At 46.0% G+C, this 26867-nt stretch overlaps 14 protein-coding genes across 14 annotated transcripts; 7 read left to right on the top strand and 7 right to left on the bottom strand.

The window, feature by feature from the left end:
- Window positions 1–427: 427 nt before the first annotated feature.
- On the top strand, window positions 428–2071 carry MSC3 (Msc3p; the record flags this gene model as incomplete). Its single annotated transcript, XM_002553875.1, has 1 exon — window positions 428–2071. The coding sequence occupies one exon, from the start codon at window positions 428–430 to the stop codon at window positions 2069–2071; it is 1644 nt and encodes a 547-aa protein (XP_002553921.1).
- Window positions 2072–2185: 114 nt separating this feature from the next.
- HTA1 (histone H2A) lies at window positions 2186–2581 on the bottom strand (the record flags this gene model as incomplete). The annotated part of the gene is made up of 1 exon (XM_002553874.1): window positions 2186–2581. The coding sequence occupies one exon, from the start codon at window positions 2579–2581 to the stop codon at window positions 2186–2188; it is 396 nt and encodes a 131-aa protein (XP_002553920.1).
- A 557-nt stretch (window positions 2582–3138) lies between these two features.
- On the top strand, window positions 3139–3537 carry HTB1 (histone H2B; the record flags this gene model as incomplete). Its single annotated transcript, XM_002553873.1, has 1 exon — window positions 3139–3537. The coding sequence occupies one exon, from the start codon at window positions 3139–3141 to the stop codon at window positions 3535–3537; it is 399 nt and encodes a 132-aa protein (XP_002553919.1).
- Window positions 3538–4367: 830 nt separating this feature from the next.
- On the top strand, window positions 4368–5237 carry CCC1 (Ccc1p; the record flags this gene model as incomplete). The annotated part of the gene is made up of 1 exon (XM_002553872.1): window positions 4368–5237. One exon carries the CDS (start codon window positions 4368–4370, stop codon window positions 5235–5237), a length of 870 nt encoding a protein of 289 aa, XP_002553918.1.
- Window positions 5238–5370: 133 nt separating this feature from the next.
- RSA3 (Rsa3p) lies at window positions 5371–5946 on the bottom strand (the record flags this gene model as incomplete). Its single annotated transcript, XM_002553871.1, has 1 exon — window positions 5371–5946. The coding sequence occupies one exon, from the start codon at window positions 5944–5946 to the stop codon at window positions 5371–5373; it is 576 nt and encodes a 191-aa protein (XP_002553917.1).
- A 147-nt stretch (window positions 5947–6093) lies between these two features.
- UTP13 (U3 snoRNA-associated protein UTP13) lies at window positions 6094–8574 on the bottom strand (the record flags this gene model as incomplete). Its single annotated transcript, XM_002553870.1, has 1 exon — window positions 6094–8574. The coding sequence occupies one exon, from the start codon at window positions 8572–8574 to the stop codon at window positions 6094–6096; it is 2481 nt and encodes an 826-aa protein (XP_002553916.1).
- A 350-nt stretch (window positions 8575–8924) lies between these two features.
- On the bottom strand, window positions 8925–11798 carry KLTH0E10098g (KLTH0E10098p; the record flags this gene model as incomplete). The annotated part of the gene is made up of 1 exon (XM_002553869.1): window positions 8925–11798. The coding sequence occupies one exon, from the start codon at window positions 11796–11798 to the stop codon at window positions 8925–8927; it is 2874 nt and encodes a 957-aa protein (XP_002553915.1).
- A 503-nt stretch (window positions 11799–12301) lies between these two features.
- Window positions 12302–13498, bottom strand: KLTH0E10076g (survival factor 1 family protein; the record flags this gene model as incomplete). Its single annotated transcript, XM_002553868.1, has 1 exon — window positions 12302–13498. The coding sequence occupies one exon, from the start codon at window positions 13496–13498 to the stop codon at window positions 12302–12304; it is 1197 nt and encodes a 398-aa protein (XP_002553914.1).
- A 150-nt stretch (window positions 13499–13648) lies between these two features.
- Window positions 13649–15646, bottom strand: GTB1 (Gtb1p; the record flags this gene model as incomplete). The annotated part of the gene is made up of 1 exon (XM_002553867.1): window positions 13649–15646. One exon carries the CDS (start codon window positions 15644–15646, stop codon window positions 13649–13651), a length of 1998 nt encoding a protein of 665 aa, XP_002553913.1.
- Window positions 15647–16611: 965 nt separating this feature from the next.
- KLTH0E10032g (SDR family oxidoreductase) lies at window positions 16612–17511 on the top strand (the record flags this gene model as incomplete). The annotated part of the gene is made up of 1 exon (XM_002553866.1): window positions 16612–17511. One exon carries the CDS (start codon window positions 16612–16614, stop codon window positions 17509–17511), a length of 900 nt encoding a protein of 299 aa, XP_002553912.1.
- Window positions 17512–18630: 1119 nt separating this feature from the next.
- Window positions 18631–19983, top strand: MFB1 (Mfb1p; the record flags this gene model as incomplete). The annotated part of the gene is made up of 1 exon (XM_002553865.1): window positions 18631–19983. One exon carries the CDS (start codon window positions 18631–18633, stop codon window positions 19981–19983), a length of 1353 nt encoding a protein of 450 aa, XP_002553911.1.
- Window positions 19984–20230: 247 nt separating this feature from the next.
- BUR2 (Bur2p) lies at window positions 20231–21385 on the top strand (the record flags this gene model as incomplete). The annotated part of the gene is made up of 1 exon (XM_002553864.1): window positions 20231–21385. The coding sequence occupies one exon, from the start codon at window positions 20231–20233 to the stop codon at window positions 21383–21385; it is 1155 nt and encodes a 384-aa protein (XP_002553910.1).
- Window positions 21386–21741: 356 nt separating this feature from the next.
- Window positions 21742–23037, bottom strand: ADY4 (Ady4p; the record flags this gene model as incomplete). The annotated part of the gene is made up of 1 exon (XM_002553863.1): window positions 21742–23037. The coding sequence occupies one exon, from the start codon at window positions 23035–23037 to the stop codon at window positions 21742–21744; it is 1296 nt and encodes a 431-aa protein (XP_002553909.1).
- Window positions 23038–23402: 365 nt separating this feature from the next.
- Window positions 23403–26804, top strand: RAD9 (chromatin-binding protein RAD9; the record flags this gene model as incomplete). The annotated part of the gene is made up of 1 exon (XM_002553862.1): window positions 23403–26804. The coding sequence occupies one exon, from the start codon at window positions 23403–23405 to the stop codon at window positions 26802–26804; it is 3402 nt and encodes a 1133-aa protein (XP_002553908.1).
- Window positions 26805–26867: the final 63 nt, after the last annotated feature.

Here is a 26867-nt window from a genome sequence, read left to right as displayed (position 1 = left end):
AAACAAGTATACTGCAGCTAACTGCCAAGTCTGATAGACTCCGACGCTTGTTGGACTGCCAGCAAACACATTTTGGTGTTCTAGGTTCGGGATGGAAGCGAGTTTGCTTTTGCCAGGAACAACGAAGGCGCCGTGCAAAGAAAAAGCGTTCAAATGAATGCGATAGCTCGATCAAAGACACTGATAGTGCGAGAACGAAAAGAGTTGTCCCTTAGCTAGTCTTGTAAGAAGCGCGTCTCCAGAAGAGCTTCGGTACATCCGAAAAGCGCCATCGCGAAGCTTGCGAGCATGTCAGTGCGATTAAGTAAGCAAACTAAAAAAAACAAACGTATGATATGATCGGAGAAACTTGATAATTAAAGGTATGTTAAGGATCCGCCGGGGATGTTTTTGACACATCTTAATATATCGGCCATTGCACGCCAAAATGGTTCTTGGTATTCACAGGAAGCCGCAGAAGAAGCCGGACCTATCACGCTATGACTACCACTATCAGCAGAAAGATAGTACGGGTGGGGGGCATGCCCTCTCCGCGGCAGCGGCCGGTGCTGCAGGGCGCAGTCGCTCGCTAGTTCACCCTCCTGCCAGAGCAAATCACGGTGTGTCCGGCACACCTTACACTCGCAGCTACAGTATGCGACACCCGAGTAGCAATGGCACCAGCCGCAGGCGTCCAGCTACGAACGGCGCATTGGGATCCAGGACTAGCTCCCTTTTGGGCTCCGCAGGGCAGACACGCCGTGCTGTTTCTGGGCCCACTACCGGCTCTAGAACCAACTCGCTCGCAAGCCCAAGCCGCTCTATTACGGTCAAAACTACGGAGGTTAGAGACCCCATGGGGCGGACGCAATCCATCACTCGCCAAACCGTGCGCAAAATTAATGGTTACGAGTACGTTGAAACCACAACCACCAGCACCACCACGAGCCCTCTTGGTGATGCCGAGCGGCACTTTGACGAGTTTACTTCAGACTTCACCCATGGTGAAACCCTTGAGGAAGAAGACAATGAGGATGGTGACGCTGAAAACGACGAGGACGGCACTGAATACAGCGATGCAATTGATGTCTTGCCTTCTCCGCCGCCACAGCGTGCACAGCGCCAGGCTTCCCCCCGCGAAGCTAAACCCAAGAGATCAGCTTTGCCCCGGAAGGCCTTAACAGAGCAAGAGCAGTACGCCAAGGCGCTAGCAGCTGCCCAGCGCAAGGTGTACGGTGACCGCGCTGAGCAGAAGGTGGCTGCGGGATCAATGGGGCCTACAGGAACTTCGGGGCGCAAATCAAGGCGCGTGAGTTCGCTTAGAGACCCTGTGGTACCAAGTGAGCCGGCGAGACACGAAGGGCCTGCACCTGGCTCAACCCGGAGGAACACTATGCGGAGAAGTTTTTCTCAAGTAATTTCCCCCTCAAGGCGCACAGAGGCCCCAGCGGACGCTCCTGTACCAAGCCCTCAAACGCAGCCCCAGCGCAGAATGAACGATGACGAGATATACGCGAAAGCGTTGGAGATTGCTCGCAAAAAGTTCGCAGCTGATTCAATGGAGGAACCTAGGGAAATTCCTGAGGCTCAGAGCGCCCAGAAACCGGACTTATACCAGGAAGCCCCGGTGTCAACACAGCAGCCTGCTAGTGATGCGGCGCAGCGAGGGCCCCCTCGGTCAAGGGTCAAAAGTTTCTTTAGCAAGGTGGCTCAGTTCAGCCAAGAGAATTATGGCTACCAGGACAAGAAAAACGAGCCTGTAGCGAATGCTTCTACGCAAGCGTCGCGACCCGCTGGAACCGGGTCGTCTGCGCAGGCCGAGCCTCAGACATCGACTTTGTATTCTATGGATTCCAATGTTTCGCGACGAAGCATGCGGGGGTCTGCTTCGGGGCCCCTACAAAGCAGCGCTGTCTCTTCTGAACCCGTGCGTATAGCCGCCGCAACCCCACCAGAAACTGAGGAGACCGTTCCTGCGCCGCAAGTCATGAAGGCCACCACCGCAAACTCGAGCCCGGCCGCAACTGGCCCCGTGCCCACGAAACAGGTAAAAGTGGGCTTTTTTCAGAGACTATTCAAGCGCTCGCGCTAATTACTAAAAGTGCCTGACGTTTTTAAAGATCCTAATATACACTTAAACACTAATTCACAACCCTATTGTCGCAAAATAAACCCAATTTGCACTGCGCTAACGCAATGTGACCGATCACAGCTCTTGGGACTCCTTTCCAGGCTTCCCGGACTTCTTGGGCAGCAAGTTTTGGTGAATGTTTGGCAAAACACCACCTTGGGCAATGGTGACATTGCCCAGCAGCTTGTTCAGCTCGTCATCATTTCTGATGGCCAACTGCAAGTGACGTGGGATAATTCTGGTCTTCTTGTTGTCTCTGGCGGCGTTACCAGCCAATTCCAAAATTTCGGCGGCCAAGTACTCCAAAACAGCAGTCAAGTAGACTGGAGCACCGGAACCAACTCTCTGGGCGTAGTTACCTCTTCTCAGAAGTCTGTGGACTCTACCCACTGGGAAGGTCAGACCAGCCTTAGCAGATCTAGATTGAGAAGCCTTAGCAGCAGAACCAGCTTTACCACCTTTACCGGACATTATAATATTCTGTAGTGTTTAATAGATTAACTTGAGTTTATCTTAACGATCAAACAAGGAAAGTCTGTATCATCACTCAACTCCAATGCTCTTTATATAAAAAATTTGCCGCCCCTTGCCCTCTGCTTGCCTTGCGCTTTGCGGTATTGTTGAGGCACCCCCTCCGCCACATTCCGTGTACGTGGCCTGGTTTTTCCCCGACCTGTTCTGTTTTGTTCGCGCCGCGTGCGAATTTCCTGGAACGACAATCTCGAGCTCCTTTTCATCGCCAGGAATTCTTTGCTGCGGTTAACGCGGGCTCTGTCCTCATTATGGGACGCCGCCTTGGCTGCCGAAAGAGGAAATCTTGAAGAAAAAAAATTAATTTACGACAGCGACGGACCACATATTTCGCGCAGGTTAATGCGAATATACTGGTCCCGAACACGTCGACGGTGGCGTCAGCAGTGATAAGGGAAAACGACCGGGTATATAAAGGGCAGGCGCCAGCCACGAGGGGAGCAGTAGCGCTGAAAGGAAACCAAGCACACAACTCCACAAATCACAAACCATCATAAATGTCTGCCAAAGCCGAGAAAAAGCCAGCCTCCAAGGCCCCAGCTGAGAAGAAGCCAGCTGCTAAGAAGACCGCTTCCTCCGTCGACGCCAGCAAGAAGAGAACCAAGGTCAGAAAGGAGACTTACTCCTCTTACATCTACAAGGTGCTGAAACAAACTCACCCAGACACCGGTATCTCACAAAAGTCTATGTCGATTCTGAACTCGTTCGTCAACGACATTTTCGAGAGAATCGCCTCTGAGGCCTCCAAGCTAGCGGCTTACAACAAGAAGTCTACCATCTCCGCCAGAGAGATCCAGACCGCTGTCAGACTGATCCTGCCTGGTGAATTGGCCAAGCACGCTGTGTCCGAAGGTACCAGAGCCGTGACCAAGTACTCGTCCTCCACCCAGGCTTAAGGCGGACGTGTATACTGGGTGTACAGATACGTTGTATAGTAGTAAAAATATGGGTTTATTAGACGGACTAGAGTTCCCTCCTCGAGCTGGAGCGGGGGTCATTGTCAGCGCCTGCGCGACTGGCAATTTCTTGGCTCGGCAGCGTCGCTAGAGCTTGCACGAGATCACTCGATGCGACGACCATTCACGAAACGCGAACAGTCGCAGGCCAGAGGAAAAGCAGTGCGGCACCTCTGAAATATAAACAAAATAAGGATTTTCCAGCACTTTTCTTTGATGATTAGTACGAGGCAGCTGTATTTTCTAGGACACGCTTGGCGACCCTTGAACTCAGCTAGGCTCGACGCCTCCATCATTCTCAGCGCCCCTGCCGCTCTCTTAGTAATGAAACTTTTCCTGATTGGCCAGTTGGCGATGACCCGTAAACAATGCCCTTAGTTGCTCCAGGAGAAAAGGATCTCTCATTTATAAAAACAAGCCGGCCAGTTCTGCTAGTCAGCTCGATAGTCAGATAGGTCTAGAGCTTCGTGAAGCTTCCAACGCTTATTTATAACTGCATTTCAACGCCCAAGGCCGACCTGCTTTCTCCCGTTGCAAAAGGTTTCGATTTGGTAAATTCGCCAGATTACGCACACCCCTCGAGTATCGGTACTAGACTTCCTGGCCCCTTCGCTTGGAATACAACAACAGGCTCACTCTAAACCAGTCTCACAAAGGTTTCACACCTGCCAAATTCGTGACCTTCCTCGCGTTACGCGGAACTACTAGAATAACGCAAATATCGCCCCTTGGCTTGGACATAACACAAAGATTCCAACCTCCTGTTTACAATGTCAATTGTTGCCATTAAGAACGCGGTGGTCAACCTGGTAAGCAAGAAGAGCGAGAACGCGCCGCTCCTTTCCAATGATGATAACGCGGACACGTCCTACGGGTCCTCCAGCAATACAGACGAGGAGCGTGGCAAGCTCGAAGATAAGCGCGAGGAGAGAAAAGGTGGGATTTTCGGCTCGGTCGATCCCAGGCTTATGAGCGATCTAATCATCGGGCTGAGTGACGGGCTCACTGTGCCTTTTGCGCTGACCGCGGGGTTGTCGTCTCTGGGGGATTCCAAACTCGTAATCACTGGTGGTTTCGCCGAACTGATCTCCGGAGCCATTTCCATGGGGCTCGGTGGCTACCTAGGCGCCAAGAGCGAATCGGACTACTTCCACGCCGAGGTTAAGAAAGAGAAGCGCAAGTTCTACAACAATATGAATTTGATAAACCACGAAATCGAGGATATCCTGTTAGAGATCAATCCCGAATTCTCAGACGAAACTATCATATCTTTTATCAAGGATCTGCAAAAATCCCCAGAGCTGATGGTCGACTTCATAATCAGGTATGGCCGCGGACTCGAAGAGCCGGCCGATAACAGGCAAACCACCAGTGCTTTGACCATCGGTGGCGGCTACTTCGCGGGCGGCTTCGTTCCTCTGATTCCGTATTTCTTTGTGAAGGAGGTGGGGTCTGGCCTTATTATCTCCATAATATTAATGTCCATTACGCTGTTCTGGTTTGGCTACATTAAAGCTGCCATATCAATGAGCGATAGCTGTACGGTAAGGAAGAAAATCGGTGAAGGTTTCCAGATGATGGCCGTTGGCGGAATAGCCGCAGGCGCCGCATGGTTTATGGTTAGGGTCATTGACAACTGAATAACAAAGGGGCCGAAATGTGCCAAAGAGCGCACTCCCTTGAATGCCAAGCCTGAACGTTCTTCCTGTCCAATTAGTTACAAGATGCTGTATATTACATAACTACACAAAAGGGCCTATTCTCTTTCATATGCTACTGTTCAGATTCCATCACAGTTCTTAAGGTATCTATGTCGAACATGTGAGCTCCATCCTTCAAAACGTTAGCTATTAGCACCAGTGACTTGGGAGTGAAGTCTGGAGCTTCTCTCAACGAGTTGACATCCTCGCCATAATGTTTGAACAGCAGATTTAAATATGCGTTTTTCAGTTGTCCTTCATCCTTTGACAGTGATACTTTTTCTTGCGCATCTTCGATTGTACGTTGAATCTTGGAAAGGTCTATGTTGTTGATGTTTTTGGCACTTCCATTTGAAAGCTCAGTGGTAGTGAAAGGAATTTGATTAAGCAGCTTCTTGGTCTCTTTCCCCAAAACTTCGCTCTTGGTGTTCTCATCCTTTTCTTCCACATCAGACAACTCCACGTCCGAGATTTCAAGCTGGCCATCGTTGTTTGGCAAGTTTTGCTCATACTGTTCATGTTCAGACTCAGATCCAGATGACGACGAAGACGAGGATTCAGAATCAGAGGATTCAGCCGTTCTTCTTTTCTTACTCCTTCTAGTCCTTTTTCCAGAATTCCTGGCCGGGTTGCGTTCCTCCAACGACATCCTGATGCTTAAGTTAGAAGATGTTAAGCCTTGTTGTTGATCTCATCGCATATTTGATTGAAGCGGCGTCGCTCATTCATCCTACAAATTTTAGACCTCTAAAGTCATGTGATATCAGAACCGAGTGAGGAGTGCTTACTACATATATTACATGAATTTATCCATTTCCACCAGCGAGTAATCCAAAATATAACTTTGCTCAACCAGGCCGTCAAGTCTGGAGTAGTGTCTTTGAGTATAAGGGATTATGGCGTCTATAATGTTCATTATTCCGGGAATATCACTCAAAGCCGCGATATTGTGACGCAAAAGAATGCAACGAATTGTCTTCTGAGCCACAGCGTGCTTTGATGCATTCGTGTTCCAGTCCCTACTTCTTTTCATCAGAAGAATGATCTGCTCGTTGTTCAAGGTGCTGATAACATTATCAAGCTCTTCATTGAAAACGAAGTCGGAACTGCCATCTTCCTGGGCAGAGGCGCTCTCCAAAACCCGATATAGTCGCATGGGATGATCCAGGGTCATCGCCAACAAGAAAGCGTTCGTCCAGTCGCCTTGCGACATGTAGTTCTGGAGCGATTGATCTTGCTCAACCTTCCGTTTGTGATTTTCTAAGTTCTCTTTCTCTTGTTCTTCGCTACAATCTTTCCAAAATTGGAAGACACCGTCAGCATCTGCTGTAACAAATTCGTCACCATCATGCAAAACACTCAGCGCCCAAATTCTGTTTTCATGAGCGTCTAAGGTGCGGACACATTCTCCAGTAGATAGGTCCCATAACTTAATTAGCCCGTCTGCTCCAGTGCTTACAAGCTGCTTGTTTTTGTTGATGAATGAACACCTTTGTACAGCATTTGTGTGGCCTTCCAGAGTCTTGACAACTGACAAGGTGTCCAGTGACCAGACTTTGACAGTTTTGTCACCCGAGCACGTAGCCAGAAGTTTGTCGTATTGACAGAAAGAGACGTCCCACAGTCCACGCTTGTGGTTTGCTAGCGTTCCTTGAAGCTCTCCGCTATCAACATCCCAAACCTTACAGGTCTTGTCATATGAAGCTGTTGCGAAGGTTGAGTCGTTAGGCGAGATGGAAAGGGCATTGATATCTTTGTCGTGGGCCCTGCGTGTGTAGTCTGACACTTTCACGACATGTGGCTCGGCAGTCTCGTGCCCAGGCTTAGGCACGGTCCATTTTTTGATTGTCAAATCATTTGAAGCCGTTATAATAAATTCAGGCCACGCACTTCTCATCACATTTGGCAACCCCACTGCAGTAACTGGGCCTGCATGTCCTGTAAACTTAGCGTACGCTTTAAACTTTTCCAGTTCCGAGCTGTATCTCCAAAGTATTACTGTGTGGTCTTTGGAACACGTAGCAAGCCATTTTCCATCTTCACTTGAGTCTAACGCATTGAGCAAGTCAGTATGACCCTCATAGAGCTCAACTTCAAGCGGGAAACAATCTCTAGAATCTTGTGCATGGTCTCGTGCTGCGGTTGTCTCATCGCTGACAATGCTTTTTGCGTTCAGGTCAGGGGCCGGAATAACTCTAAGAGCAGGCGAATTGGTGGCCAAAGCCAAAAATTTCAGGTCCGGCCCAACGAATCTCATATCAGCTACTGTGCCGTGATTACCAGCTATTTTGCTTTCAATGACAACAGCAGTGTCCGGCTCAACAAAAGATGCTTCCAAATCAACCAAGAATAATGTTTGATCGGAAAGAACTAGATACATCTTTGAGCCTTGTAAAATGGGGAGCACACCTATTATAAATAGTTCCTCAATTGGCTTGTTTGTCTTTTTAATGACTGATGCAGTAGCTAGCGACAAAATTTGATACACCGCATCCCCTCCTGCTGTGTAGAAGAGATCCTGGTGCTCGCCATCGTGAATGAATCCACATGCTTCAATTTGTTGATGCACTGGGATAGTTTTGACAAGCTTGACTTTTTTGGTAGAGCCAAGTTGATAAAGGTTGACAATGTCATCTCTACCACCAGATAGGAGCTCAAGTACATCGTCGTCAGCATCCGAAACACGGAAATCAAGTCCTCTGACAGCTGCTGCGTGCTCCTGAATTGTGTGTAAGCAGCTCCTGCGTACTAAATCCCAAACCTTAACAACACCGTTTGTGTCGCCAGATCCTAGTCTCCAAGTTGTGCTGTTAAGCTCTCCAAAGAACTTCACGCTAGATATAGTAGCTCCATGTCCTTTCAAAGAATGAGTGACATAACCGTTTTCGATGTCAATGACACTAACACTACCATCTGTTCCACCAAGAGCCACGAGAGTGGAGCTTGGGTCGCAGTCAATGACATAAACTGGAGAAGAGACCTTCATTGATCTCACCACGCGCTTAGATCTTAAGTGATATATGCGCAAGAGCTGCGCCTGTGAAACGTAACAGAGGTATTCTCCATCTGGCGTAAGCTTCAAGGCTGTAATTTCCTGCTCATCGTCATTTTCGATTCTATGCAGTACGCGTTTAGTTGGAGCTAGCTCTATAATGTTGACCTCATCGATCACAGATGTCGCGAGCAGTCTCCCATCTTCGGAGACTGATGCAACCGCACCACTTCCGGCATAGAAAGGTCTAAGTTCGGAGTTGGAATAGCTGCTTTTCAAGTCCATGATATTTGTCTTCTCACTCCTAATTCTTTCTTCAATCTAAGCGCAGACCTACCGATGAGCTTTCAAACTTTTCACCAATTATTTTTATTACTGCTTCATTTCATGAGCGCAACGTACGGAACGACACAACATATTATTACATAAACAGCCGCCCATCGCTGGCAGATTGCTTGTATTGTGATATCTTGAACCTGTCCTTTAAGTTTACATGCCGATTTAGCAACAATTATGTTGTAGTATATAAATGCTTTCTACCTTTCCTTTTGTTTTGATTTTAATTTAAACCCGTTAAATGTTGTAATGAGAGTCCCCTATGCAGGCCGAGCGATTATGAAGATAAGAAAAGACCACTATTGCAGAACGTCGCTGAATTCTATAACTGAGCTTGCAGAATTCCCTATGATTTGTTCAAGATCAGCCAAGGCACTTTCGCTGAACAAGCCACTCTTAGTGAAACGAAGATTTTTAGCCGCTGCTTCAACGACGCTCTGGCGCCTCCTCCACACAGCACCTGTAGTCATGTATTTGTCATTCACGGGATCGACATCCACTGGCGCTGTAAGTGTGGCTAAGATATCTGCGTCTTCGGTGCCAATCAAATCTATATCATTGCCATCATGCGCCACCAATTCGCTGTCTGTGCGATTGAGCAGCTTATTAATGTCGTCAAGGTCCATGCCCTCTGCGGTATCCTTAGTATCATCCGAAATGAGGTCATTTTTTTCTCCTGTTCCAGAAACCTCTTCAATTTTTGGAACACCAATGCTGTCCCCGTTTGCAATGCGCATCTGATCTTCAGAAGGAACGATGGCGTCATTACGCTCTTTCTCTTTTTCCAGACGTTCCCGTTCTCTCTTGATTTTGAGCAGTTTCTTCTTTTTCTTGAGCTTTTTTCTCTCTTCGCTCTTCTTCTTTTGCAGCTCTTTCATCTTATCGATTTTCCTTCTGGTTCTTTCGCTGCCCACGTACCCAATTGGACACTTTCTGGCTGAAAAAACAGGAAGCATGTACTCCTCTTCGCGATTAACATCTACACCTTTGTTCCGGAATGCTGAGAGAGGCACCTTTGGTTTTTCATACCATTCAGAGGCAAGTTGGTCCCCTCCTGCATTAGCGGGGCCTTCCTCGTCATCAAGTTCACTCATGTTAAGAAGCTCATTAAGGGTTAACTCTTCCTTTTCGCCGCTAACACCGTTTGACTCATTAACTGCCAGCTGTTGTTGCTGAAACTGCTGCTGCTCCAAAAGTTGCTGCTCTGGAACGAGCGGGTAGAGGGATTTGGTGGAAAGGCCGTCAATGATACTGAAAGGTTTATTGTCAGTTTCCCAAGTACCAAGCTTAGGAGGCTTAAGTCCCACAACATTGGCGCTAACAACTTCTTTGGCTTTAGACCCAATCCGTTTGTTCCGTGTGTTGGGAGGTGGGAGCGTCTCGTCTTCATCTGTTGATTCGCCATCAATGTAAATAACCGTCTCAACTAAACTGTTGTCGTCCGGGCCCTCGAGTTTGTTACCGTCCCCTTTGTCTGTATCCTTTGTGCCTTCTGCCTCACCGCCATCGGAGCTTTCATATTGAAAATAGAATGAGTCTGGGTCAAGATCGTCGATGTCAATAAACACGTCAGATATGCTGACATCGTCATCATCATCATCATCATCATCATCGTCTATTTCGTCGTCGTCGACTATACCGTCCAAACTTTCGTCATCCGTAGGCATATGAGCTATGTCAAGAAGAATGTTTTCGTATTCCTCTTCACTCGAATAATCCTCTTCTGATGCAGCTGCTGAACCGAGCTGGCGCAAGGGTGATTCCAAATTGCTTTCTTTGGGCTTCTCCTCATCGCTGCGAAAAAATACTCCAAACAAATACTCTTCATTCCCCAGGTCGGTAGCAGCAGATTTTTGTCTCCTCTCTTTGTCCAACTTTCTAGAGAGCTTGCGACGGCGAATAAGTTCTTCGCGCTCACGCTTCTTTGTTTGCTTTTTATCCAAGTTTCTCCGTTTTTCATCGTTCAGTATAAGAGGCAAGGAAGTGCTGAGGGATAGTGGCTGATCGCTCCCCGCACAGTAGTAGAGGTTCGCAAACTTGGGGTCTTCGTAGAAAGGTTCATCAAAATCGCTCATTATTTCATCGTCATCGTCATCATCGAATTCATTGTAAAGCTGACTGTTATCTTTGAAATCTTCACCATCACCCTCTTGCTCATTTTCCGCGGGGTCCTCTCCTTCCTCGTGAATACTACCTTCAAATGAAAGTTCGTCGTCGTTCTCCAACTCCAAAACAATATTTTGTTCCTCTTCATCAAGTATGGGCACATCGTCTTCTCCTGTGTCCAAACCAGTGTCAAGTCCCACTACGTCTTCCTCATCGAATTGGATGCTCTTGATATATGCGTCATGATCTATTTCATAGTCTGAATCTTCGCTCTCAGAAATCTGAGGAACGTTGAGCTGGTCAACGGGCGCCGTTTTAGAAGCAAGGGCTTTCCCGGATGCTGAGCTGCTCTCCTTAACTTCTTCCCCCAAATCTTCGTCGCTGGCGTCCTCTTTTGTGCTCTCGCTGTCTGACTTTTCTTCAGGGTGCCTCTTGTGACTAAATACCGCTGAATCTTCGTCCGCTGAATCTTCTTCGTCTGAGTCCGGTTTGTCAGATGGAGCCTTGAGAACTGGGGTGTTACTCACGTCGCTTTTCTTGGGCGACTTTCCTCTTTTTAAAGCGCTCATGGCCCGCATGGCCCGCTTCTTTCTTTCTGCGCTCAGCTTCACAAAGTCAACGTCGTCGTCACTGGAACTAGACCCCGAACTGGAATCATCGTTCCCGCCATCATCGTCATCGTTATCTTCGATGGCATCTTCGCTACCGCTGTCAGTCTCGTCGTTCACCGCATCGTAGTCTGACGATGAGCTGCTGCCAGAAGATATGGCTGCTTCCGATATCAGCTTGCCTCGCTTTCCCAGCTCATTTCCTACACCACGCTTTGATTTTTTGCTCAGGTGAGGGTTTTTGAAACCTGTTTTCTTGTGGCTTTCTAAGTCAGAAAGGGCACTTAGCGACGAGTCCGATGAGTATAGTAAACTGAACCGTCGCGGCCTCGCGTGGAGGCTAGTCCCTGAAAGTACGGGTGCTGACTTGCCGCCCACATTCCTGTTTTTCAGTTTCTTCAAGTTCGAAGGCTGCTTTCCGGCCGCCATTCCGCCTTTTCGGGGGCTCTTACCAGCCATGATTTTTCAGATAATATTTTCGCGAACTGTGTAATGGATGTATTAGCTTTCAAAGCTATCTGTTTCGCTAGGGCTCTGCTGTCACGCTCCGAGCCTGGCTTGGTCAAACTTTATTGATTTCGCGCAGAGATACCTACAAAGTCTCCTTTTCGCCTATTCTTCCGCGGGTTTTCTTGGTATGCAATCCTGACCACTTTCTGAATTGTTAAACCTCTACGGAGCCTGGGACTTGAACCGGTATTTAGCTCTAGCGCGCGATCTTCACCCTTTTCACTATAAAAAAGGGCTCTTCGCTTAAAATTTTTTTTGTTTGCTGGAAATCATCCTCCTCATCTCGACCTTTTCTTTTTTTGTCTTTTTCTAGCGTCTGACATAATAAACTTCTCCAAAAAGTCATTGATATCAGTGATCACGGGGACGTACAAAATAAATGTCACGTTAAATAGCTTGGCAGTTGGAAGAGAGCTGGGCGGCTACGCCACATAGCGCTTGAAGAAAACCCGTCAGTCATGGGTCGTAATGAAGGTGCTCTCTACAATTGCGACTCCTTCTTGGCCGCGAAAAGACGCTCTTTGACAGTACTGGTAGAGGTACGGCTTGATACCAGCAATGCTCTGAACTATCTTTCTAACAACACCTGGAAGTTCACTAAGGATATCATACCGGTTGACCAACCGCAGCGAGTCAATCTCAAGGCACTGCGAGGAACCCTCAACTGGAACCTTGATGGCGCTTGGGTATTCCCAGTTGCTGTCATTATCCCTAATTGAAGTGAGATGTACAACGTGACTTTCAGGATCCGGATCGCTTGACGCATACACTGCGGTCACTCCTTCATGGCTACCGAGTCCGCTTACGGTTACCGTTGTTTTTCCGTAGTTGGCAGTCGTAGTGAACTCCATGCACACAAAACCAAGTTCTCTGCTAAGAAAGCACGCGAAGTTCCAACGGCTAGCCGCCTTGTTGGGGCTAAGACCCTGCACAGCCTCAATGAAAAGGCTTGGCACTGCGTCGAACACGCATTGTGCCGGAGAATTCCCTTGTTCAGTCTTGAAAGAGCCGGAAAAGGTGCTCTTGGGAACGAACACGTGCCGCATTATTTTGCGACTCTTCTTGTGCTTGTCAAGGTATACGCTCGAGCCATCTGGATCAACCTTAAAACCGTTTCTAAACGACGCGCTCAAATCAATGTCAAACAATTTTCCAGAATGAGACCTGAGGCTCTTAGCAACAAGTACCAGCTTTCCAAATCCCTCGTGCTCGTTGTCAGTAGGCGTCAGCTCATATACAAAGTGCTCGGACTCAACTCGATATTCTGTAAAACGCGAAATATGCTCGATTTTAAAAGTTTCCCACAAATCGGATTTCTTGTCTTCATTTTGGCAGCTGAAAAGCTTCAAATTGAGCTGGACACTTTTGTACAAGTTGTCCAAAACGTTAGAGTATAGGAGCTGGACGAAGCCGCAATTGCCGCTGATGAGATCGGCGAAATACAGCGTTTGTGTTTCAACTGTCGTGTCGGCCCCCTTTTTCAGGAGGTGACTAGGATTTAGCAAAGGAATTGTGTGCTTCATTCCGTCAGCGGATTTCTCGCTTCCAATGGTTTGCCATTTTAGGTCTGTAACATCGTTGACAGGTTTATGGTTCTGCTCATCTATGGAGCAGCTTTTGATTGAAGTAAAGTGTGAGCTAGAGCCCATTTCTAACGAATACTTTCAGAGTATAATACTGGTTCTATACAAGAGTGAATGTTGCACTAAAACAATCAAGTTTACGTTCGGCCGTTTAGAATTTTTGTGTCAGGGGAGGTTTATTTCGATTTTTTATACCGATGACATCGAGCAGCAAAACTAAAACCAGTCAGGTGCCGCATATGCAAAGTCAGTTGAACAACCAAGTGGCCCGCTCAGGTGGAAGGCATAGTGACACCTGGTGGGTTCTTGGACACTTTTGAGCTTAAAATCGTCAGAACACTCAAAATATAACCGAGCGGATCTGGAAGGCCCGTTCCAGCAGCGATCGCCCTGTTTGTAGTCAACCACCAGACCACTGTTCTTTTCCGGCAAATTTCCTACAAGCCATTCTGTATGGAAGTTGTCGAGATCGCTCTCTAAATGCGAAACGAGATCGGACTCGGAATATTTGATTCTTAGGTCATCCATGTAGCGATCCCAGGTAGATTTGGCATCGAAACTAAACCCAGCAAACCGCCCAATAAGCACGCTATTTCCAGCTGGCTTATCCTCTCTTTGAAAAACCACCCCATCTTCTTGGTTCAAACAGATCTGGTATATGTAGTTGTCAATTTTCTGTTCCACGCAGCTTGGTGACAGTTTGCTAAGAAGTTCATCCATTGCTTTGAAAGTCTCAGAGTTAACACTGTTCGAGGACGAATCATTTTCAATGACTTGTGATTCGAGAAGCTTGAAGTTCTGCAATTGTGACCTGTACTCAGTTCTTAAAGTAGAGCACTTTTGTTCTAATGAGACAATAGCAGACTTGAGTTGTTCCAAACTGTTAGTCTGATCTCCAAAAAAGCTGCGCAGTTTTTGAGCCAAATCGTCAAAACTGACTCCTAGAAAGCCTTGTGACTGAGCCGAGGGCGTGAGAATCTTGGTAGATACATCGTTCAAAAGCTCTTCAAGTGTGTTCATTTTCTCGGTAAACTCACTGGGTATGTCGAGAGGTTCAAATAAGTGCGGGTTTTTAGCTAAAAAATCTCTGTAAGATATGACAGATGCTTTGACGCTAGAGTCTTGGAAGTTAACATTGTAATTCTGCGAGACATCGTCCATAATCTTAGTGAAGAATTCAAGAGTCTCCTTGTCCTTTTTCTGTTGTTTAGCGCGAACTTTGATCAGAGTTCTCGCCATAGAAAATTTGCCCACTATTGCTGCTGGCGGGATATGAGTCGACCCTCTTAGGAACATGTCAGGAAGCTCTTCGTTAAGATAGGCGTTGATTTGTTCGCGCTGTGTTCTATCAAGACTAGGGCTTGAGTTGAGCTCCTCATGCTCAGTAGGGGCGTAATCGGTATACGTCTTGACATTCCGGTTCACTACTTCATCATTCAAGTTTTTGTTGTATCCATTGCGAAGATCATCAAGTATTTTAACAAGGGCTTCACGGGCTCTAGATGTTGATTCTGCCTTCGCGAAAAGCGAGTGAATAACAGAAGTGACGTATTGAAGATCTATCTCCTCTAACTGTAAAAGCAGAGGGTTCTCCCTTTGCAACGTGTCCTTGTACGTTTCTTTAGCCTGAGCTAACTCATTGACACAAGCTTCTAGAGCCTCCTTAGATTCCCCCGTTTCAGACTTCGCCTTTCGAAGAGCTCCCTTTTTGTCTTCAAGAGGCGTTTCTTCTGCATATATGCCGTATTCACGCTCCAGCATCTTTAGGGCCTGCGAACCGAGTTCTTGTTCGTTCAGTTCTTCTTTCAAGGCTCTCTCGAACTGGGCTCGAAGTTGTGAGCAGTTATCACTGCTCAGGGCGCTTCTGATGTTTTCATTCTCGTCAGAACAGTCGCAACAATCGCAGACACCATCGTTGACCTTGAACCCGGCAACGAACTTGGGTGCAAATCCCTTGTTCTCACAATAGTAGCGGGACAATGCGCCGCATGCACTAGTCCCAGGTTCATCAGATCCGTCTGGACAGTCACAAAAGTCATCATTGATTTGAGTATAGTTTAGAACAATGGAAGGATCACCAAGACAAGCCCATTTAGTAGGGTCCGTCTGCATTGGCTCATATAAATGTTGTAGAGAGCCAGGAACTCCATTTACCTGACGCGCCCCAGCGAAGGTGCAACATAAGGCAACAGCGTAATACGCTAAGGCTGGCATTATTCACTTTTATCGCAGAATGTTCTCCCGGCCTTAAATTTACGAACGCCTGATGCCTTTATTATTTGTGTAGAATGCAGCGCGAAGATCACATGATAGTGCTACTTTGAAGGACAACTAACTGGACACTTTACCATCTTGAAGTAAGGAAATTTGGGCCTGATTAAGATCAAGAAAATTACATAACAGGACGGCGCTTTCCTAGGGCTCAACATTTTTTGTGTCAAGTTGTGGTCGCATTGCTGGTGTTTGATGGTGCCAAGTTGCATAATGACACATTGGTATAGAACGATTTGAAACTCGACAAGCTACGACCGTAGTACAAACCCAAGCAAAGGAAGCCTCAAAACTGTGGCCAGAGGATCAAAAGGGACCTTGGATGTACCTAGCCAACGAGTTCGGTAACCTCTCATACAACGACCCAGACTTGCCTCAATAAAATTGTTGTCAGACTTTGTCATATCCGGCCTTGTTCTCAACTTTACCGCCAACCTGGTGCTCGCTGTCCATAAGCCCCGATTCATTTTTCCTCCCAGCTCTCATATTCTAGGCTTTTTTTGGCAACTACTGTTTTCACGTGCATTTCCCATCTGCTCCTCATCATTTTCCTTTTCCAGAACCAACCAGGTGTTTTTACTCTAGTCCTTTAGGTTGCGGCCATATCTACCAGAAGACACTATTTCCGGTCCGGCCAACCGGAGTTAAGCGGAGAAGAGGTCGACAAAGTAGTGTACTAGTTGACCATACACGAAAACCAGGCACTGCAATCTGATTTTGGTCTCCCTCTATCTCTCTGACTAATAGTAAACTTCTCACTTTGATCACAGCACTCACGCTCGAGAAAACCTTTAAATACCTCTGCTTTTCCCTCTTCCTTCGCCATCTACGGCCTCAAGAACACCCTCATAGAGCGGCACTGCTAACTCGAAAAAAGCGAGGAACATCTTTGTATCAGCGAATTAGGAATGTCTTTGAGACCTATAACAAAGATAGCCTTCATCGGCGCAACGGGCCGTCTCGGCGCGCCGGTTGCCGCAGAACTGGCGAAAACCTTCGAGGTCCGGGCGATTGTCCGCTCCACGGACAAGGCCAAGAGTATGCTTCCCTCAAATATAGAGATCATTCAGGGGGATCTGCAGGACATCCCGAGCCTACGCGCCGCCCTTGACGGGATGGACGCCATTTACGCCAATCTTGCCACAGAGACAGCGGACCTGACCCTTCCATTCTACGAAGAGCGGGAAGGTGTGCAAAACTTGATGACCGCCGCACAGGGGCTGGACATTCAGTATATCGCGAAAATCGGGGCTCTAGGCGCCTATCCTCCAGCCCTTAAGAACATCAAGGATAACATGGTGCCGAACATCATCAGGATGGAGGGACATAAGATAATCGCGGAATCCGGCATCCCCTACACCTTCTTTGCGCCGACCCATTTCATGGAACTGCTTCCAAACATGATCGACAAGGGCGCACTTCAATGGATCGGAAATACGGAGGTGAAAGTCTATTGGATCAGCGTCGCCGACTATGCGCGACAGGTGGTCAGGGCCTTTCAGAATTATTCGGCAATGCCCGAGCATTGTCCAGTTCAGGGACCCGAGGCCCTCTCCGTCCAACAGGCGATGGAGCAGTTCATCCAGAATTACGACCCCACGCTGAAGATTCGTGTCGCGCCTTTGTGGGTGATCAGGGTGATCGGCCTCTTCAATTCGAAAATGAAGTTCGTCGCTCATCTGTTTGCGTATTTTGGGAACCACGAAGATCCCTTCTACGCCGAGCAAACCTGGAAAGAACTTGGCAAACCGACGGTAACCCTCGAAATGTTTGCGAAAAGTCTTCATCAGAACCGTGCGGCAACATGAGGTACTACTTAGTCGCCAGAGTACCCTTGAACGTTTTTGCTGGGGTACATGACAGGCGTCATATTCTGCTCTCGTTGGCTTGAAGTCGTCGAACCGATAACTCGGCCTATATAATCGATTGCCCTGTTTATATCCCTATTTTAAGAAGTTGTCTAATTATACTTTTCTCCGGCCATCCAATTTTCATGATTTTGTGAGCTGAACACAAATCATTACCTTCCTATCTTTGATTATTTTCTTGTTATCCAACATATACATTTATTTCCATTGGCCAATCGGTTAGACACTCTTTATTTTGCTTCGGTGTACACGGATGAAGTAGACCTTAAACCGCTCCACGCTCGCGTTCCAGAAGGGCGCGAGAGATCCAACGAAGGGTACAGACCTATGCTAAACTTCGCCACAATCTTCCACCTCGCCTCAGGCAAAATTGCGCTGGCTCCTGTCTGTTTTTGTCATGCTCAGCATTGTTAATGTCGTGTATGAAAGGTCCGTCAACAAGTTGATCTTTTGGCACCCCATATATTGCATTACCACATTCTTCTAGAGCTAGCTCTTGAAGATCATCAAGGTAAAGCCTTGTTTCCCCGAAGCTTTTCGCAGCCGACTGCAAAAAAAACAACTCTGAGAATTCCTTGCCGTGTCTATAACTTGTCGAGTATCAAACCGCTCTGTACTAATGTGTCATTATGCAATTTGGCACTCACACACCAGCGATTCAACTATAATCTGACAGATTTATAGTGCCGTCATCCACGAAGTGGTTCACTGATCTTATCATGGAAAACCTAGCCAACGAATTTGGCAACCTCTCATACAACGATCCAGACTCGCCTCATTATTTTGTAGAGCTATTGTTTTGGAGTCTCAAGCGCGCCCATACAATCGACTTGTCAACGGCGCTGACAGGATGAAATTAATCACGTGACACTCTGTCATCCATCCTAAAACGGAAAATGTAAAATAATAAAATTAAGTATTGTTCGACAAGGTTTGAATCGACTACCGTTAGCGTTTAAATCCAGGAAGCTGGCTAGAGAACCAGATCTAAGACTTCCGCTGAGAAACTTAAACAAGGGTTTTGAGGTCAAACCTCTTGTTCTTCAAATACGGCCTTTGATGTCTGCCCGTGACCCTCGCACCGCTACGCCTAGCAGATCGTTGACAGATCTTCCATTGGATGTCATAATGGAGATATTGTTTTACTTGCCCTTTGAGGATTTGGAAAATGTTTCCAAAACATGCAGAACACTTCGAGTCTTGAGCAACGAGAGTATCACATACCGCAGGACTGTAAAAGATCGGTGCGTTGCATCTGAATGGACCAAGCGATTACTTTTCGATTTTTTGCATGCCATAGACAAAAAAGATGGTCTGTTGGGGTTCATCAGTTCGGAAAGGATATCGATTGTGAATTCGCTACAGGAGCTCCAGTCAAGGTTTGAGCTGGGGAACCGAGTCCCCCTACTGCCACCGAGAGAAATGACACCCTTGCAGAATTCTGCGGCATCGGACGAAAACAAAGTCAAAGTCTCTGAGACACCCTGCAGCGAATCGAGCGGGAAACAAGAATTAAAACCCAATTCCTTCGAAATACCCAAGGCTCGCTTGAGGACAGGCAAAAGGGATGCAGCTTCTCTCGACAAAGAGGGCATGGCTTATCTGCAAATTCTGCAAGGATTTCATAGGATTGCAACAAACAGTCATAAACGTTTTGGGCGCAGAAACAGAGAGTTCGCGCGAAGAAACCCAAATCAGGAATCAGCCGTGCCGCAAACACCGGACAAAGAACCGATCGCGAGTGCAACTCTAACTCCAATTCAGGTCCAGTCACTCGCTAACGAAGACACCACTGCGATTGATGTCTTGAAATCAGATGAAAACTCACCTGACTCGTCACACCATTCACGCACCACTAGCTCAATTTTCTCTGATACCCCTCGTCTGTCGGACTTGGGCTGGTCCTACAGTGAAGAATTCAAAAGCTTAGAAAGTAACTCTGACTCGGAGTGTGGAAGTTCAGATTCGAGTTCTTCAAGTAAATATTTGAGACAACTGCAGAGGTCCAACCGGGTCAGTGACAAAAAGAATCTCTACGAGAAGCTTAACAGCCGAACAAGGAAGGAGCACGAAATCACAAATAACAAAATTAGCGAGAAGGGATCTTCTGAAAAACTTCGGCCAGGCCCTACCTCCAGCAAAGGCAGGGCATTCTCCCAAGGATACTTAGTTGAGCTCGAAAGGTGTAACACACCAGCGGTGCGTACACAACAAACCGCGGCAGAGACAACTAAAGTCTCTCAAGAGTTCTTATCCCGGTACCAAGAACATTTAGTAATTGGTACAAAGTCCAGCCCGGAAGTACCGACTCAACGAAGGTCTAAAACAAAAAAACTTGGGCATGCACCACATAGGAGGAAACTGATTGCTTCAGTCACTGAAGACAACAGAATTTGCTACGAGAAACTCTAACGACATTAACGAACTACATAATGGACAGCTTAATTATCAGGATTTGAAGTAATAGTGACAACATCCCTCGACTACGAGGGCTTATTGACGAGTTGGTGCTACAAAAGCATGAGAGCGTCTCAAATCACTAAAAACGAATTGAACTTTAGTAAATTTGATGCACAGAATATCCAAAGCTGCCCAGCCGTAGGCGGCCTGTAGACTTGAAAAGCTTTGGCCTGCCATACAGGAGCCGCAGATAACAGTAATGGCACAGGTTGGTGCAAAATCGCCTGCAACTACTGCAGATGGGTTCAACTCGAGAATTTTGTGGCCCGACATGATCAAAACCCCCGACAACAAGTGGGTTTGCACCTGCAAAGAAATTGTGGACCGCTTGGGAACAGATCCCCATGTAGCCGGAGAGCTCAAACGAAGAATGGAGAAATGTTTGATGTACTTTTATGTCATGAAAAAGCAGTTAAAGTTATTTGACCATACTTATACCGCCGCTTGCATTCTATTTTTCCGGTACTGGTTCGTCTTCGGGCTACCGCCTGCATTAACGGACTGTATCCACCTTTCACAGGCGCTGCTAGTGACTGCATGCAAAACAGTAGAGAACAATAGGCCTATTGACGTTTATGTGAAAGGTACCTGTGAGTTTTTACTGAGGGATATACCAACTTCGCGCGGGAGACAAAACATCGAAAAACTCAGATGGGAGCTGAGAGACAAGCTGGTAGGATACGAGAAACGGATCTTGTGCCAAATGGGATTTGATCTCAATCTGCATAATCCCAAAGAGTTAATAGAAGAGATTTTCAGTGGCTTTTTCCGTTACAACAGAGATTTTCAAATGAGCGAAGGATTTACTAAAGTCTTTCCTAAAATAATTCAGGATGCCCGTAATTTTATCATACAAGCGGGAACCCAGCCAGTCTCTTTACTTTGCGATGGCTTCACTTTCACAGCACTATCTCTTGTATTCTGTGGCTTACAATATAAGAAACATGTGGACTCCTCTTTCAAGTTTCCAAAGAATTTCTTCACCGACCGCTTCCCCTTCAGGGTTACAACACAGCTGTTTGTGGAACTTCTCACAGATTATCGAGTCTTGGAAGAGAACTTTTTCGACTTGAAAAGCAACAAGGGAGGCAAGCTTCAAGTTTCGCTGGAGGAAATGGAGTCCTTGCTTGATGAAGATCCCCCAAGTGATGAAACGCTTGTGAGTGATTACAGCACGTATGTTTATGAAGATATAAAGGATGGTGTTGTAAGGGAAGAGCTGCTCAAACACATCGAGGCGCGAGTGAACGAGTTAACCGAGAGAACCATAGCCCAAAGTGAGACTACTGAAAAAAGGACGATTGATAATCTTAGTTCTGCCGAGAACCCCAACAAAAAACAGAAAAATAAATAGATTGCATTGAAATGAAATGCCCACGAAGATGTTATCTAGAAGTGTTAATAAGGCTATGCTTATGCGTGCTTTGGTTAATACACTGGAATTCCCTGGTATTGCGCAAACCAGCTAAACAATCTTCAGGTTCACCCACCAAAGAGGCAAACCAATCACAAGGGCTAAGGAGTTCATTTCCAGAACCGAAGAAGCTTCTCTATGGCTGACCAGCAGTAACGGTTCATGAATTTTAACTAATTAATAGTTTCTTTTAACACTCTCTTAAGAGATGGGTTTGGTGCGAACTGAGCTGCAGTTGAGGGAATGACTTTTGCGATCGGACGCATCTGAATACCGTCTCAATTTGCATTCTTTTTCTACTGTTGACAGGTTTCAGCCATAGAGCTAGAAGCTAACTCACGAACTTTTTTCATGCGTACTTGAAGTTCATGAGGTACAACCCCTTTGTTATCAGTATAACAGACTTCCCAAAAGGAAACCCAGGATAATCCAATTTGCCATTGAGAAACGACATACTTCTGATGTACCTGTGGTCCACCGCGCAGCTTTTTTTTTGCTTTAAGTTTCGCGGCGCTCAGCAAGATGGTTATGTCATGATTATGATCGTTCTCAGATTCTTCGAAAACCGTGTCAACCATTAATATTTCGTGGTTATCGGCCTTGACTAAAACTTGCGGGCATTGGATTTCTCCAGTAACCCTGCTTTCTATTTCTTGCCCCAAACCCAATATTATACCATCGATTATAGCGACGCAAGGTGGACGAGGTGCTTCTAAAGGCGGTTTGTTCTGTTTCAATGCATAGTGCTTAGCTTGAAAAAACTCTTTCACCTTATAGAAAAACAAAATCACACAGATATGGATTCCTCCGTATAGCAATATCCCATCTAACACCCCATCAAAGCATTTTATGAAAGTAGGGTCCCCTGGAAGCTTGAAAGTTGATGCTAGAATGTATTTGCGTATCATACTGTCAATGTGTGTCCTTTGTGCTCTAATTACAAAACCTTGGTATTTAGAGTGTTCTCTAGCATCACAGACTGTGCCTTTCAAGAATGCTATCGATCTTTCAACCTCGCCCAATACTGTAAACAGTTGATCCATCATGTAGTAATCAACTACGTCGACACAAGTCAAGACACTAGGTTCCGTACAATCCAATATATTTGTGAGTAGCCCCTCAAATATGTTTAGGCGATTAACCTTGAGCTGGACTCCATTTTTCGCTCGTATTGAGTTTGGAGGTTGTAGTGACTTTATTAGAGATCGGCTGCATAGCAAAGACAAAGATCGCTCGTAGTCAAGCGATAGTACAAGATTGGAATAAAGCACTCCCGGGAATTTGCGCACCTCATGTAGGAACTGTAGAATCCACCGAAGTTCAAAAAAGGCGTCCCCGAACTCGCCATCGAAGTAATCAAAAAACGCAATCATTGTCTTAGTCCAAACGACCTGTTTTAATTTGAGCTCTAAAAACTCTCTGTTATATGGCTTATTTCTCAAAATGCTCTTCACTAAAAAGCGAGGCTCCACTTCTAAGTCTAGCTCTGGGTGCGTGATCAACTCTCGTTCCAGCTTATTTTCCAGTATGTGCCTGGAGCGTGAGCATCTGTCAAGCAGTGGATGGAAACATTCTAGAGGGCAGCCAAGCATTACCAAACCGAAAAATGAATGGGTAAGGTCCGCGAAGCTTCTGGAGTTGATCGAGCTTTTGAAAAACTCAACTTCATTTCCGTAAAATTGAATTAAATTACCATATGTTGGCGTTTCGATATTTACTTGTTTTCGGCTTTTTGTTAGATCTTGCTGCTTATAATCAAAACATCGTCTCTTCCTACTATAACAAACCTGAAATCATATTCATTGTTTTCACAAGCTGATGGTTCTTTGGGGACTGTTGTTTTCATGACACTAGGGAATGTCACCACAAATTGATTCTAGATGACAAAATAGTCTGTCATCAAACATAATAATTAATTACAAAAAATAGATAAATCAACAACCACAATAGGGAAGTAATGGACAGTGATGAACTCGAAAAGGAACGGTATCGAGTCATCAATGAGACACCGACTATCCAACGAGCTACAAGGGATTTAAATGAAACATCAGATACAGCCTTCAAAGAAAATAACCTGAGCTTGAGGAAGCGAGATGGTGCTACTGAGAAGAGGGATGGAAAAAGACAAGATGCGACAGAAGGCGCGATCGTAGCAGCTAACAACTCGGAGCATACGAGCGGGACGTCTCAGAACTCTGGCCGCAACAAAAACAACGTGGAGGAGCCAAGGTTGGGTGAGGAAATTGTCACCCCAAATCTCGAAAGGGTCAAGGCTTTTTTCAAAAAGAGTAGTGCAAACAAACTGGGCTCTGGAATCAAGATTGCAAGCTCGCCGGATGATACCCCACAGTCGCAGCGACTGAAGTCTGACCCTGCCGCCAGAGAAACACCCTCAGGTGCTATTATTCAACGTCTGAAAGATGACCAACAAAAAAGGTTCAATAGGAGCGAATTTGATTTCACCACATCGGAGGGAAACACATTGAACAAAGCACACAATATTGGCTCAAGCCCTTCTGTACATTATAAGACTGATGCAATATCACCATTGTCTGCTGCAAATACTTCAGCCCGTTTCCTAAGTGGTACTCCACTGGCTCACAAGAACATGTTATTACAGCTAGAAACTCCTCAAATTAATAGCACTTCTTCAGAGGTTAAAAATGGATTTGTTCCCCGCGTAGGTCAAATAAAAGGCGATATTGAAATACCTGCGACAGTTGCAAGTGCATTGAAGGGTGAAAAAAAGACGGTAGATACCAAACCAGTGCATGCAAATGGAGAAGAACCTCTTCCTTCACCAGGCGGCCTTTCGGAGGGACCAACCTCTCAACTGTTTCCAACGATGGATATCAGCACCCAACCCATACATATAGAGGGCGATAGATCTTTCCCGGACACAAGGTTCGAGGGATCTGAAACTCAAGTCGACGTAACATTTCCAATACCTTCCCTTACCAATGGTGAACAGTCAAGGGACAACATTGAATCCCCACTGGTCGCCAGGTTTGGAACGCAGAAGTTTACACCGGCTCATTGGTTGAGCCCCGAGAAGGATACTCAGACACAGTTAGTATTATCTTCACAAAATGTCACGCCTAGTTCCAAGGAAAGGCTTTCGCCAGGATCCAAAATACGGCTAGGTCTCCCCCAAAACATGAGCAAATTAAATGAGCAAGGAAAATGCTCTTCTATAGGACGCGGAGAAGGAAGCCCTGAGATTCACAGTGAAAGCTCAATAAGCACCTTGTCTGACAGCAGGGTAGAAGAAGTGGACAGTGAAAAACGGATTAAGCTACGATTCTCGAACGTCTATGAACATAATAACGAGACCAACACCGCTTCTGATGAAGATGCTTTTGATGAAAAGGTTGTATACAGTGATGGTGAAAACACTCAGGAACTACCAGAAGTTGAAGATGGATTTGCCACTGAGGCTCGCAATACTGGCCACAAAGACTCAAGCATACCTAGCCAAAAATACCGCTTTCAACTCTCTTCCACTCAAGAACTTAGCATAGAGCCCAAAAACATCTCACAGATTTCATTAGAAGAATCCCAGGAAATTGTCAAGAACAGAAGACACCTGCGCTGGAGGAGGAATAATAAGTTACACCCAGTCAAGTTGGTAGAGACAGCTGACCAGGATTTTCCGAGCATTGAAGGCTCCCCTCCAAATAAATTAAGAAAGTTGACAACGTGCAATGATACTGAAGCTGACAACCAGGAGTTTTCCAAGAAAGAGCGTGTCAAAGAACAGAAAACTATGGAAGAAAAAAAACTAAGCAATTTTGAAAGATGGGGAAGCGATACAAAAAGCGAATCACAGGAGCATTCGCCACTGCCATGTAACAAAATAATGCTCGATGGCGCATTTCTTACCAAGAAAGACTTGCTATTCGATGACGCAGTTTGGTGCCACTATGATTTTAATTACATATACTACCCCGGGAAAGTCCGTGGATACAACCCTTCAACAAAATTTGTTGAAGTTTTATTTGAATCTGGCGTCTCGAATTTTAAAGAGGAAGACATCCACTATTTGGATTTAATGGTAGGGGAAATAGTGATTTGGGACTCAAAACAATATACTGTCGTAGCTTTGTCTCGCCAGTCTTCTGACCCTTGCGCAATAAGATGCATACGAGGCTATGATACGGTGCATCTCAAAAAGAGAAATAAGAACGGAGAGCTCGGGAAACGAACGTTGATTAAACCAATTTCATCTGTCACATTAACTGTTGATCTGTGGGCGAAAAGACCCAAAATCATATTATCAAGTGAGCACCAAGATCGCGCCCATGCTTTTGAGGATTTGCGGCACCCAATAAGAGGGAGAAAGAACACTACATTAGTTACACCTGTAACACCAAGTTGCGAAATGACTGGGCTACCTCAAGAGCGAGAGCATCTTGAAAGGAATAACTTCTCGCATCCTCACTTAGAGCGAGAACCGAATAGTGCTGATGACTTGCAAAAGACCGCAGCAAACCAGAGCACAGAAAAAATCTTCGAGAAATGCCTCTTTATCCTGACGGGTATTAGTGACCGTAGGAGAAGAAAGTTATCATCAATGATAAAGGGAGAAGGCGGCGCCATCTCCAAAACGTGTTTTTCAAGTATATTAGAATTTGAGGCATCTGGCAAAATCAAATCTGACATTTTTGATCTGTCATCATTGAGGTTCGTTTGCCTAATCACCTCAAAACATTCAAGAAGTTTGAAATATCTGGAGACTCTGGCACTGGGTTTGCCCACATTACACTATAAATTTCTAGAATATTGTGTCTACCGAAAGACTCTTGATATTCAAAGCATCTTTCAGTTCCTTCTCCCCTCAGGAGAGAGTAGCCGGCTTTTATTAGATTCCAGTCTGAAGTCGGGGGCAATAAAATCTAACAACATTTTCCATTTTTACTCAAAACTCATTAGCGGAGCCTCGATTGAGGACCAGCTAAACTCAAGGCTTCCTAAGATGCAAGAGTATGACGTAATTATCTGCGGAAGCTCTGAACTCGATGAATTTATTCATTTTATTTTCCATGCGTTAGGAGTACGGTCTGTCAAAGCTTTAAATTTCGACTTCAGAGAAAATGTTTTCAGTACAACAGAGGGTCCCGATGACATCAGTAGTTTGGTTTCGAAAGTTTCAAACCACTTGGAGGATGCTCATAGGAAACTTTCAAAAGGGCTCAATATTCTGGCATACATCAACTTGATGGACGGGAAAGATGGCACAAGCCAACATTTGACTCAAAATTTGAAAAGTTTGTTTGATTCAAAAGAAAATATTCATATTGAAGAGAAAGAATGGCTAATACAGACCGTAATCAATGAGAACACAGGCCACTGGGCATAAAGGGGCCAACGGTGGACATGTGCAGGTGTTGGATAAAGGGATACTAACAGGAACTACATTGAA

This window comes from Lachancea thermotolerans (assembly GCF_000142805.1).
Source record: "Lachancea thermotolerans CBS 6340 chromosome E complete sequence".
NCBI lineage: Eukaryota > Fungi > Ascomycota > Saccharomycetes > Saccharomycetales > Saccharomycetaceae > Lachancea > Lachancea thermotolerans.
The sequence above is the reverse complement of the archived record's forward strand: the minus strand, read 5'-3'. Positions and strand labels throughout refer to the sequence as shown.